General features: G+C 34.6%; 1 protein-coding gene across 1 annotated transcript in view; it reads left to right on the top strand.

The window, feature by feature from the left end:
- Positions 1-11,593, top strand: part of LOC127863609 (uncharacterized) — a 33,735-nt gene extending 22,142 nt beyond the window's left edge. The window contains exon 3 of the mRNA XM_052403211.1: positions 11,007-11,593. Within this exon, the coding sequence (XP_052259171.1) occupies positions 11,007-11,356 (350 nt within the window). The 3' untranslated portion in view covers positions 11,357-11,593. The remainder of the gene's footprint in view (positions 1-11,006) is intronic.
- The last annotated feature ends 1,554 nt before the right edge of the window (positions 11,594-13,147 follow it).

Raw genomic sequence — 13,147 nt, 5'->3', positions numbered from 1 at the left:
CATGAAAATTGTTCTCATAACTGTTATTAAATATCTCGATAAATTAACAATAAATGCAGTTTTTAAAGGTAACTACTTAAAATATTATGCTTGGTGTCCTAGATATTTCCATGAAAGAGCGTAAAATTACTTTGATGTGTTTCGCCAAGATTTCTGGAATTTATTGAGCCCGCTGCAGAGATGGTGTATGTTGAGGCACGAACAACAACTGTGCTAGTAGAATGTCTTTCTAGATCAAATGTTTTGTGCCTCCCAAAAAGAGATAATTTATTAATTAAGTGCCTTATTCGTCTGCTTGCTTTAAGATTCTGATTTCATTTCCAGTCAGTTAATATTAATGCTTTTTACTGATAATGATTTAATCATGTGAAATTAAATTGCTTGGATTATGAAGTTTCGATGAGTGTCTCCTTTATTTTTGTTCTTCATACAGTCAATCTTGTGGATGCGACCACTTGTATTAAGCGACCTTTGTCTTATGCGACAATTTTGAAATCCCACGGAGCTTTTTCGCTATATAATGATATTGTATTCAGCGACTTTTGTCTTACGCGACCGCTGATTTCTATGTATTTTGATGTCCAAATCTTGAATTAAGCGACCACTAGGAGGAAAAAGTGGTTAATGTATTGATCTTTCAGGGACAAATCCGTGTTAATTGTTTATCTAAGCCGATAAGATGTACTGTTACACCGCTGCTTTGTTACACACCAACCATTATGATTATGCTTTGTCTCGTTGACCGGTTCTGACCGGTATTGTTGTAGACTGCATATCAATTTATTGAGTTCAATAATAGAGGAACGTTTTACGCACAGTCTACAGCTTAAAAAGTTAACTATGTTGAACGTTAAGAGACAACGCCGATTTTTCTCGAGTATAGATAACAGGTGCAGAAACAATGCACTGTACGCGACAGACATTTCCTGAGAAGTGTGGAAAATAAACTATTAATCGGCAACATCTGTCGAAATCCGTACATTACCATAATTTGTAATTATGCTAATTAGTAGATATTTGTTAGCCAATCACATTGTTATTTACTTAATAAATTTTCCAATCAAGTCTGTTTGATTGTTTTCAATTGACGTGTTTTAATTTTTTCAGCTCATTATGTATCATAATCGAGTCAGATTTCCTTAAGCGTACATGCAGAAATTAAAATGTCAAAAGGAAAAGTGTTAACGTTGAACAAGAAAATTCGGGTTTTGGAATTGTCAAAGAGTAAAAGTGCACGTAAAGTTGCAGATGAGTTTGGAGTCGGTAAAACTCAAATTCAGAACATTCTTTAGCGTAAAGCAGAGGTGCTTGAAGACGTGGAAAATTATGTGTCAGGTAAAAAAAACGCGAAAAATATTTCCTTGTCTATGTTGTTTTTGCAAATAAATATGTACACACAATTCATTTATAATATATGATAATTTATAATAAGTGAAAAAATAAAACACATTATAAGTAACATATTGTTTATGTATTGTGTTCATATTCATTTTATTATAAAAGTTAAAATCATTTTTGACAAAAGAGATTATCCTTCATATAGATTAAAATTGAGGGTAAGCATTCTTCCAGAATGGCCTTTTTTATTTAAAGACCATTTTATTAAGAGACCACTTTTGATTACTCCCTTGAGTGGTCTCTTAATACAAGATTGACTGTATATATAGTAAAACCATCAATAGAGATACAATTAAAATTAGGAATAATTGTGGTAAAAGTGGAAAATTCTAAAAATGAGCAATATCTCTGTATCCCATAATTTTTAGAAATGTCTGCAAAAATATGTAATTAGATATATGTTCATTTATAATGAACCAAAAAAGTTTCCAACAGTTTTTTTACAGATACCTGAAGTGTTTTATTTTGATATCAAAGAAATACACTTATAAATTCATATGGGCACAGTAACAATATAAACTATTTTCATATTATTCTACAAGTCTTTGTTGGTTCATTATATAAACACATGGCCAATTGTTTAGTTTTTAATCTATTGGGAAATAAATATGGACTGTTGTGATAAATATATCAATCTATACTTATATGGCCTGTGATATATGTGATTTGAAAGTATATGTTACTGTCAAATGTGACTGTACAAAGCACTCAAAGAACAACAATACAATGAAAAGATACAACTCACAGGCTTTTTCCGCCCATAGCCACGGGTCCGAATATCGGCCCCATTCCCAATTCAAATCCGGTTGTTTTTTTCCCAATTGAAAAAAAAATTCCCAATTCGAACTTCCAATGATCGCAATCTTGATTTTTTTTTCGGCTGCTAAAAACGCGCAAAATAACGGTACCTTAATCTGCAAACTAAACATTGCCGAAAACCCGCGAGTTTTTGAGCCCGGCTTTGTATCGATCAATACTGCGCGCACGTTTATGTGCAGGTAACCATTAATCGTCATGGCGTCTCACAACAGTAAATACTACGTTCCGAAAATAAGAAAGAAAGATGCAAAAAATACGCCGACAATTTCGTCTCTTTTTAAAAAGCAAACCAAAAAACAAACAACATCGGGTTAGGTAAGTATAATAATGCACCGAAATATTTCTAGTAATAAACGAAGATCGTTATAAATGATTTCCGAAATTCTACAACAAGATGCGAGCGACAGTCTTTCTGGCTCGTTTTGTTTTTGTTATCTGAAATTGATACTAGATCGATTCATTTGTTAGTAATTGTTTTCTTTGATATTCTTCTTATTTTAAGGCATTCAATCAGTACTAAAATCTTAAACATGCATGCATAATATGCCCAACTGCAATATAAAAGGTAACTATTTGTTTGTGCAGCAGTGTCTCATAAATAACACTAGCTTTTATGCAGTGAAATGCTTTTATTTCAGCAGCCACAAGAGACAGATTTGATACATCAAACAGAAGTAACCCAGCCCCCACCAGGACTGACTGACACAGAGGTGTCCCATCCCCCACAAGAACTCACAGAAGTGACACAATTCCAATCAAATACAAGAGCACATTAGTTTGTGAGAACTTAAAGACCTCCGGTTCAGAAGCTGATGCCGCATATACAATTGTTATTGTCTTGTTACTTTGACATTTAGGTTAAGAAATGTTGAATACTGACACTGTGTTTGTTTATATTTTATTAACATAGGCATGGCAATGTACACTTATCACAAATATTCATAATATTTTGTAAAAAATTTATAATATGATTACAAAATAGCCATTATTTACCAGTAAACAGCTTCTTTGAAATATAATAAACACTATTTACATGCGATTATTTTTCCCAATTGAGCCAGTTTTGCGATTATTTTTTTTCCCAAAATGGGATTTTTCACGACGCGAAATTCCCAAAATTCCAGTGTGGCGTTTTCCCAAAATGGAGCGGAAAAAGCCTGACTCATTCAAAATTAACAAATGTTTTATTTATCAATACAGTACTTGCAATGAAGAGTTTTTTTCATTTTGTTGCATCACAATTCAAATAATTTGTTTATTATGTCATTGAAACTCATCAACTGGTCAACTTTTTTTACGCCCTTCTCAATCTTAACAGTTTTCAATTTTTCAGAACATAACTCGTAGGCAAATATAATAGATGTCAAAAACAAAGAATTAAAAATAACGAAAGTTGGGAAGTCCAATTCTGATGAAATTTCTCAGGTATGTTCCTGGGGTAAAACTCTTTCAAATTTTTTCAAAATATGCCCCTGGGGTAAAATTTGACCCTGCCCAGGGGGTCACAAATTAAAAAAAAATCTTATAGAAGGCCTATTTTGTAAAAACTTTCAAAATCTTCTCGTCCATAACTATTGAGCATAGGGCTATCAAATTTAGTATGTAGAGACATCTAATAGTCCTCTACCAAATTTGTTCAAATTATGCCCCTGGGGACAAATTTGACCCTTCCCCAGGGGTCACAACATTGAACATATGCTTATATAGGGTCTATTTTGTGAAAACTTGACAAATCTTCTCGTCCATAACCATTGGGCCTATAGGAGTACCAAATTCGGTATGTAGTGGCATCTTATAGTACTTTACCAAGTTTGTTCAAATTATGCCCCTGGGATCAAGTTTGACCATGCTCTGAGGGTCACAAAATTGAACATATGCTTATATAAGGCCTATTGTGTTTTTTTTTAAAAATCTTCTTGTCCATAACCGTATGGCATAGGGTACCAAATTTGGTATGTAGTGACATGTAATAGTTCTCTTCTTAGTTTGTTCAATATGCCCCTGGGGTCAAATTTAAAACTGCCCCGGGGGTCACAAAATTGAATATATGCTTATAAAGGGCTTGTCCATAACCATTTGGCCTAGGGCTACCAAATTTGGTATGTAGTGACATCTTATAGTCCTCTACCAAGTTTGTTTATATTATGCCCCTCTGGTCCAATTTGACCCTGCCCTGGGGGTCACAAAATTGAACATACGCTTATATGGAGCCTATTTTGTGAAAACTTTAAAAAAATTCTTGTCCATAAACATCGGGCCTAGGGCTATCAAATTTGGTATGTAGTGACATCTTATAGTTGTCTACCAAGTTTGTTCAAATTTTATCCCTTGGGTCAAATTTGACTGTGCCCTGGGGTCACAACGTTGAACATATGCTTATATCAGGTCTATTTTGTGAAAACTAAGAAAATCTTCTTGTCCATAACCTTCCGATCTAGGGCTGTCAAATTTGGTATGTAGTGACATCTAAAAGTCCTCTACCAAATCTGTTCAAATCTTATCCCTGGGGCCAAATTTGATCCTGCCCCTGGGGTCACAAAATTGAACATATGCTTATATAATGCCTATTTTGTGAAAACTTAAAAAAAAATATTGTCCATAACCATTAGGCCTAGGGCTACACAACTTGGTATGTAGTGACATTGTACAGTCCTCTATTTAGTTTGTTGAAATTATGCCCCAGGGGTCAAATTTGACCCTGCCCTGGGGGCCACAAAATCGATTATATGCTTATATTGTGCCTATTTTGTGAACACTTTAAAAATCTTCTTGTCCTTTAACCATGAGGCTGTGGCACTTCTAACCTTATGTGAATATATTAGTGTTTAAAGGTTCGTTTAAGTTGTGTAATTTTCCGTTTTGACTTAAATGTTCCTGAGGTTCGTTTAACTACTCATCAGTTTGCGAAAGAAAGCAACTAGTCTTTTTATAGCATATATAGTCATTTATTCTTGTTAACAATGTTTGTATATGTTGTTTTGTAAATGTATATTATTCTTATTTGTATTGTAAATGTGTGTACTTCTTATTAGTGCTGCAACAATACGCCAAAAACTGTATTGCAATATATTGTCAGTTCAAAAACCCGTATTGCAATATATCGCAATATATTGCTAACTTGTACCAAAATTATAACTTGCCATTTACCTGATAATCCCGTATATTCCAGTTTTAAAGCAAATTCTGGTAAATATTTACTATAAATGTGCTCAAGAATAACAAGAAACACAAACATTTGCAAATTTTCTTAAGTATCAAATACATTTTGGCATTTGTTACTATTTAAAGATGTGATGAAATAACGTCCAACCGGGGCGTTTTTTTCCACTGAGCACGCGTAATTCACCTGACGAGATGTTCCCATTTTTATGCAACACAAAATACACCCATACTTTCCATGCGACGTTCTACATGTCTGTATATTTTTCGCGCGCTTTTTATTGATACAAAGGATAAAGCAATTTTTATTTGACTTTAATTAATGTCGCAATAGCATTAAAATTTGGAAGCGTATTTCCGAAATTCGCATTACAAATTTAATAATGCTCAATTCAGAATCGAACGAAACATTTACAGTTGTTCGCAATTAATTCAACGATAATCTGTTCAAAAGCATCGAACGAATGCTCTGATGTAACAACGCTACTCCGTATAATACACTTTCAGAATGTTATTTTTACGAAAAAAATATTTACACTGCTTTGTTTTGTTTACCTTGTTATCATTATTTCGGATGGCTTTTCTGGACGAAATGTGAATGAATTTTGTAAAATGTTCGTACCGGTATGATGAAAATCGTATCGCAATACAATATTCAGATTGCGTATTGCGATATATACCGATATACCGGTATATTGTTGCAGCACTACTTCTTATTAAGAAATTGAACAAGATCAAAACAAGAAAGAAACAAGATACTCCAACACAAATATAATCCGTCCAGAAAGTAAATGTCCGTCTCTCCTGCACTTACTGAAAGCCGTAAAATTATAATGTTTACTGTGCGAGTTGCTATCAATAATGGCTCGATTTGTTTTAAAAATACCCCACTTTTATACTCATGCTTATATAAATGCTTATATAAACGGTCATGTTCCAGAAATCGTGATCTCAGCAAGTAAACAAAACTTTCCATCACCCTGTCAAATTGGAGTATTTTTTCCTAACCCCAGTAAACAAGCAGTTTTAACATCGGTCTGACTGCCAAATAACCAAGGCTTAAGAGCATCCCTACATGTATGATAATTTGAATTGAGTTCAGTCAGCTCACTAGAACAAAAGTGTTACAAGGCATAGGGCTACCAAATTCGGTATGTAGTGACATCTAATAGTTCTCTACCAAGTTTGTTCCAATTATGCCCCTTTGGTCAAATTTGACCCTGCGCGGGGGTCACAAAACTGACCATACACTAATGGGGCCTATTTTGTGAAAACTTTAAAAATCTTCTTGCCCATAACCATTGGGCCTAGGGCTACCAAATTTGGTATGTATAGACATCTAATAAACTTCTACCACATTTGTTCAAATAATGCCTCTGGATCAACTTTGACCCTGCACCTGGGGGGTCACAAAATTGAATAAACGCTTATAAAGCGCCTATTTTGTGAAATCTTTAAAAACATCTTCTTGTCAGAAACCATTCGGACTATTGCTGCCAAATTTGGTATGCAGTAACATCATTCTTATAGTCCTCTTATACCAAGTTTGTTCAAATTATGCCCTTTGGGTCAAATTTGACCCTCGGGTCACAAAATTGAACATTACATACGCTCATATCTTGCTTATTTTGTGAAAACTTTTAAAATATTCTTGTCCTTAACTCTAGGACCTAGGGCTACCACATTTTGTATGTAGTGAGATATAAAAGTTCTGTACAAAGTTTGCTCAAATTATGCCTCTGAGGTTAAATTTGACCCAGCCCAGGGGGGTCACAAAAGTGTACATGTGCTTAAATAGGGCCTATATTTAAGTATTTGCACATGCCAAGAATATTTGTTTCAGCCTTTTCTTCAGCAGTGGAGTGATACAGGGCTTTCATGGCCCTCTTGCTTGTTATTTGTGGATATTTCATGCTTGTCAGGAGATGCCTGCCCACCGACACTTCCAGAGCTGCCATCACCGACACTGGTGTCATCAGCATGTGACCTGGCATACATGAAATACATAAATCTTATATACATGTATACAGTATTTATTTATTTATTTATTTATATATTGTATCGTTTAATAATCTTGTTGTGGCATTGTAGATATGGTGCCTGCCTAGCCATTGGGAGGCCACAGGTTTGATCCCTACTTGGGGAGGGTTCTCATGATCTTTACAAAAACGCTATGTACTGGTTCTTCCCAGAAAACAGACTTGCGAGTATCTCAATAAGCCTAAGGCTTTGGATGCAGTCTAGCTAAAATGAATTAGTTTATTATTATACATACATTAATCTTAATGTTTATATGAATGGTTTTCAATAAAGTTAATATTAATTTCCTAGTCCTACCACATACAGTATGTTATGTTTTGTTCTCACAAAAACCATTCACGTCCATATTTAAAAAGTGGTTGTTAATCTTAAGAATCTTTGAACTAGACGCATGTTACTGTATAGTTAAAATTATATTTACATAAATATATACATAAATGCACAACCCTATGAAGAATAAATAGCCATTTTTGGAGACGACATATATTGATATCATTACCCATGAAATCATTCAATCTGATCCCTGGAATTACTCTAACTTGGTGGACTTGAAGAGTCATCATGACTGATTAGCACTTTCAAACACCTATAAAAAAGTAATAGCAAGATATAAATGCATGTTTCTTTTATATAAATACAACAACAAGCAAATATACTGATTAAATGCAAATAACAATACAATTTAAATTCAAAGGAGGTACTTCATACTCAAATTCTAATAACCAAGTGCCTCAGTGATAAGCTAGAAATAAAGGTTTGATATTTTGAAATGTTATTGAATAATATTGCTGCATACATGTATAAATATGCATGATCTGAGTGTCATATAACATACATTTTTTAACTGTTGTTGTTTTTTGCACTATTTTCTAATGAAAAGTTTAAGTAAAAATGCGTTGTCTATAATTAATTAATTTTGATTGCATATATTATAATGCCCCCCTTCAAAGAAGAGGGGTTATATTATTTTGCACATGTTGGTCTGTCGGTCCGTCCACCAGATGGTTTCCAGATGATAACTCAAGAATGCTTAGGCCTAGGATCATGAAACTTCATAGGTACATTGATCATGACTGGCACATGACCCCTATTGATTTCAGGTCACTAGGTCAAAAATCATGGTCACAGTGACTTGAAATAGTAAAATGGTTTCCGGATGATAACTCAAGAATGCTTATGCCAAGGATCATGAAACTTGATAGGTACAGTACAGCCAAAGCGGCACAAACATAATCCGCGGCTACGCCACGGCCAGATAATTAGTACGCGGCGGCCGAATCGTGTGTTGACGCGGCGTATCGCCGTGGCACTCGGCATCGATCCGCGCAACGACGCCGAGTCTGTAGTTAACCTCGCGTACTTTCGCGGAGTAAATACGCCGCATACGTACGCGGCGGATCGAGTGAAAAGACATCCACCTACATGTACATACATGTATGTGTAGCGTAGAATTAATTTACGCGCAACTATTAATGTTTCGTTTGATTATCATTATTAAATTTGTAATCCGAAACACACTTCCAAATTTTAATGCTAACGCGACATTTGGCAAATTCTAGCATCAAATAAACAGTGCTAAAATATCCTTTGTTTCATAAATAGCGCGCGAAAATTATGCAGACATGTAGAACGTCGTTCGGAAAGTTTGGGTGTATTTTGTGTTGTATAAATACATGAACATCACGTCAAGCGTAAATCGCGTGTTCAGTGGGGAAAAAAAACGTCTCGATTAGACGTTATTTCATCTTCTCTATAAATAGTAAAAAATGCCAAAATGTATTTAATACTAAAGGAAATATGGAGAATGTTTGCGTATCGTAAATATTTACCAGCATTTTCTTCAAACCTGGAATATACGGGATTATCAAGTAATTAGTAGCGATATTAACTATATAATATGAACAAAATAAATTGTGTTTATATACCCCTATTCAAACAATAGTAATAATTAGCTGATAATTAACAAAACAACAAATACGTCGTCACCGTCTTGTTTATTGATGTGGCTTCAATCTGCTTATTTTCTCAGCTTAAATATAATAGCAAATTCAACATGCAATTAATTTATAAATCCACCATATGCAGGAGCCTTGACCACTTGCATGTGTGAAAACATAATAACGTGACCTTGTTTATGTGTGAAATACATACACTAATTGGCCAGACACATTAACTATGCTTACATGTATATGCTAATACAATCGGCGCGCAATAAATTTATTATGATTTAAATTATTATTATAATTGTTCTTTCAAAATTTGTTAACTACATGTAACTAATAATTTTTTAAAGATTTTTTATTTCATGATGCGCATCGACTCGGCATCATGTCGCGGATCGCGGCATGCCTCGGCGGACAGATGCGAAGTTTCGCGGCGAAATGCGACTTGCCGCCGCATACTGACGCGGCTTCAACGACTGACGCGGCATCGACTCGTTTCACCTTGCCGCCGCGGATCGCGAAATACGTTTGTTCCGCTTTGGCTGTACTGTACATCGATCATGACTGGCAAATGACCACTATTGATTTTCAGGTCACTAGGTCAAAGGAGCTGCACATTTTGAGTGGTGAAAGGTCAAGGTCATCCTTCAAGGTCAGAGGTCAAATATATGTGACCCAAATGGCTTGATATTTGGCATGCATGTGCATCTCATGGAGCTGCACATTTTGAGTGGTGAAAGGTCAAGGTCATCCTTCAAGGTCAGAGGTCAAATATATGTGGCCCAAATCGCTTATTTTATTAATACTTTTGCAATATTGAAGATAGCAACTTGATATTTGGCATGCATGTGTATCTCATGGAGCTGCACATTTTGAGCGGTGAAAGGTCAAGGTCAAGGTCATCCTTCACAAGGTCAAGGTCATCCTACAAGGTCAAACATCATATAGGGGGACATTGTGTTTCACAAACACATCTTGTTTTAATCAACAAATATTGACCCATTAGGCCATTATCTTATTATTTTGAAAAAAAATCTTATAAATTATAGTTATATACTTTGTGAGATGATAATAAAATAAAATTCAGATGTAATAGCAGAAAACCCGCTGATGTATTATAAAATATTTGTTATATAATTCATATGTGCCCTTTGAATGCTACAGTGCATTGTAGCCAAAACAAGATTCAGAATTATTGATTTATAAACATGAGTAATGAAGTACTTTGACTGTCACTACATGACATGTCTATAAATAGAAACTGAGTTCCTGGGAAAGAGACACTTTCTGACCCTGTCTTAATTTTGTGGTTGTTAAATGATTGTACATGTACAATATGTTTACCTGTTGATTGAACTGAGCAATTGTTTAAGTATGTGTAATTGTTTCCATCTGTGTAATTTTGCTCTAATTCATATCTTACTCACCAGTCGCATTTCAACATGTCAAACGTTAACTAAATAGCTCTGCTACTGAAGTTTAATGTCACGCTTAACTATTGAATCATTGAAATGTATGCATATATTTTAGATGTGTAAAGGCCTCTTTATAACAACATATGTGTAATACAATATCACTGCAGTATGTTTAATAAGATTATTTAACAATTACAGTAATTCAATATCTTGATGTTACTCTGTTTTGCAGTATTCAAGTGTGCTGTGAGTCCCACAGGAGACAGGCTGTACATCACCAGCTACTGGCAGGACGAGCTTCTCACCCTGGCCAGGGATGGCACACTCCTGGCTACATACACAGACCCAGCACTATGGCGCCCAGTGGGTCTACATGTGACCCCTGCAGGCCAGGTGCTGGTCTGTGGTAGCCGGTCCGACACTGTACTACAGGTGGGCTGGGAGGGGCAGAGTAAGCTGGCTACTCTTGCTACTCAGAAGGATGGAGTGAAGTTCCCATGGTCAGTCTGCTACAGCAGCATAACATCATCCATCATTGTGGGACAGCTGGGGGACAACATCCTGGTGTTCAGAGTGGAATAGTGTGTACATGTATGTATTAGTTGTTGTTATTAGTGATTAGTATTTCAATGACAATGTGTTGTTTAGCATACGAACATAGTAGTGTGTGATGTTACAATACAACATTGTTTGTGTAGTTAAAGATACAAATAATTTATGTGCACATATTGTTATCTGATTATACAATGTGAGGGTTTTTGTTGGAACATAAGATGTAATGCATATTATGTTATGTTGTCATAACATTTGTGTCATAATGGTCCTAACATTTAGTTCTTGTAAACTTTGCATGAAAAAACAAAGCATTTCAACTGAAAATTTAATATTTCTACATATATGCACATGTACATAGCAACTGAGGCTATTTTTAGACTTTCATTTCTATAAACACCATGCCATGTAAGAAATGTATATGGATGAATACTTTTTTAATAAAATATGAAATTGTTTAAGTTATCTTTGGAGGAGTATATATTGATATTTTACGCAACTCAGTTTTATATCCAGTAGGGATAAAGATATACATATTTCATAGTAAAAACACTCTTTTATTAATATTTCGCCCAAACGGGCTTTATCAAAGTTTACAAATACGAATTCACTACATAGTTATAACTGTTGTATACACCAATAAAGTAAATGTTTTACAACGTCAAATATGACAGGAAATGACGTCATGACGTCGTACTTTACCATGCGATATACAATTGCGCCAAAATACATAATATACATGACATTTCGTTACGCAACGTTTACAGAAAGGTTACACTTGATGTGAGATTTATTAATTTGCCATATTTTATGATGTTGAACATGTCTTATTGATTGTTATTAAATTTATATCAGTGTGGGTGAGTCCTAAATATACATACAAGAAATACATCAAGCTATTCTGCTGCTTTATTTGCTGCTGGGTCGGGACAACGATGCTGAGGATGTGGGGGACAAGCATGACGCAGAAGGTAAAAGAGACGCTTTGTCAGGCCTTTTCTTGGCCACTTTGGGAAAAAATGCAATTTTGGGATTTTGAATTTGTTTTGTGCTAAAAGTCCATTGATTTGGGAAAAACACATTTAATATAAGTTTTAATTATACTTCAAATTATAGGAATAAAATCCTATTATAATAGTTATAAACTTTGTTAGATCTAATTGAAACATAATTGAGATATAATTTTCATAAGGAACAGCATATAACACGCTTTGGGTATTGGTCCGTTAAACAGACCCATGAATACTCAAGGAAAAGCCCTGCTTGTGTATTTCCTGTTTATTATGATGAGGTGGCAAAGAATGGTATGAATTTACATAAGGTAAAATATCCTTTTAAATTGTTTGTTTATTGTAAAATCATATATATTCGTCCGCATGTTATTTCGTGGTTTAAAAAAAGACTTTCATGGACGTGGTAGTTAATGCATGACTTTCTCAGTTTGGAAACAATAAATATGGAATTTGTGTAAGTTATTTTCCAGTGTGTTTGTATTTAATTTGTGGATCGTTTAACCCTTAAAATCAATAAAAAATAATGTCCCGCGAATAATAGTGTTTTTGCAGTGTATAAATAAGTGAAGTGTACGAGAATGATATGATATGATTTCACAGAAGGTAAAATGGCGTCTATTCTTGTGTATATCGTGTTTTCAGTACAACTTATTTTACTTGATGATCAATAACTCAAACCCTTTTCCAGCTCGATTCTTTATAACTTACCCATACAGACACCTCAAAAACACAACACCGCAATAATTTCTGTCATCCCCATGCAGGCCTTGAGTTTTTGTAAAGCTGTAAGATATTTAATTAAGCCTAT

The sequence above is a fragment of the Dreissena polymorpha genome, chromosome 1, assembly GCF_020536995.1.
Source record: "Dreissena polymorpha isolate Duluth1 chromosome 1, UMN_Dpol_1.0, whole genome shotgun sequence".
Lineage (NCBI taxonomy): Eukaryota > Metazoa > Mollusca > Bivalvia > Myida > Dreissenidae > Dreissena > Dreissena polymorpha.
This window is presented reverse-complemented; position numbering and strand designations above follow the sequence as displayed.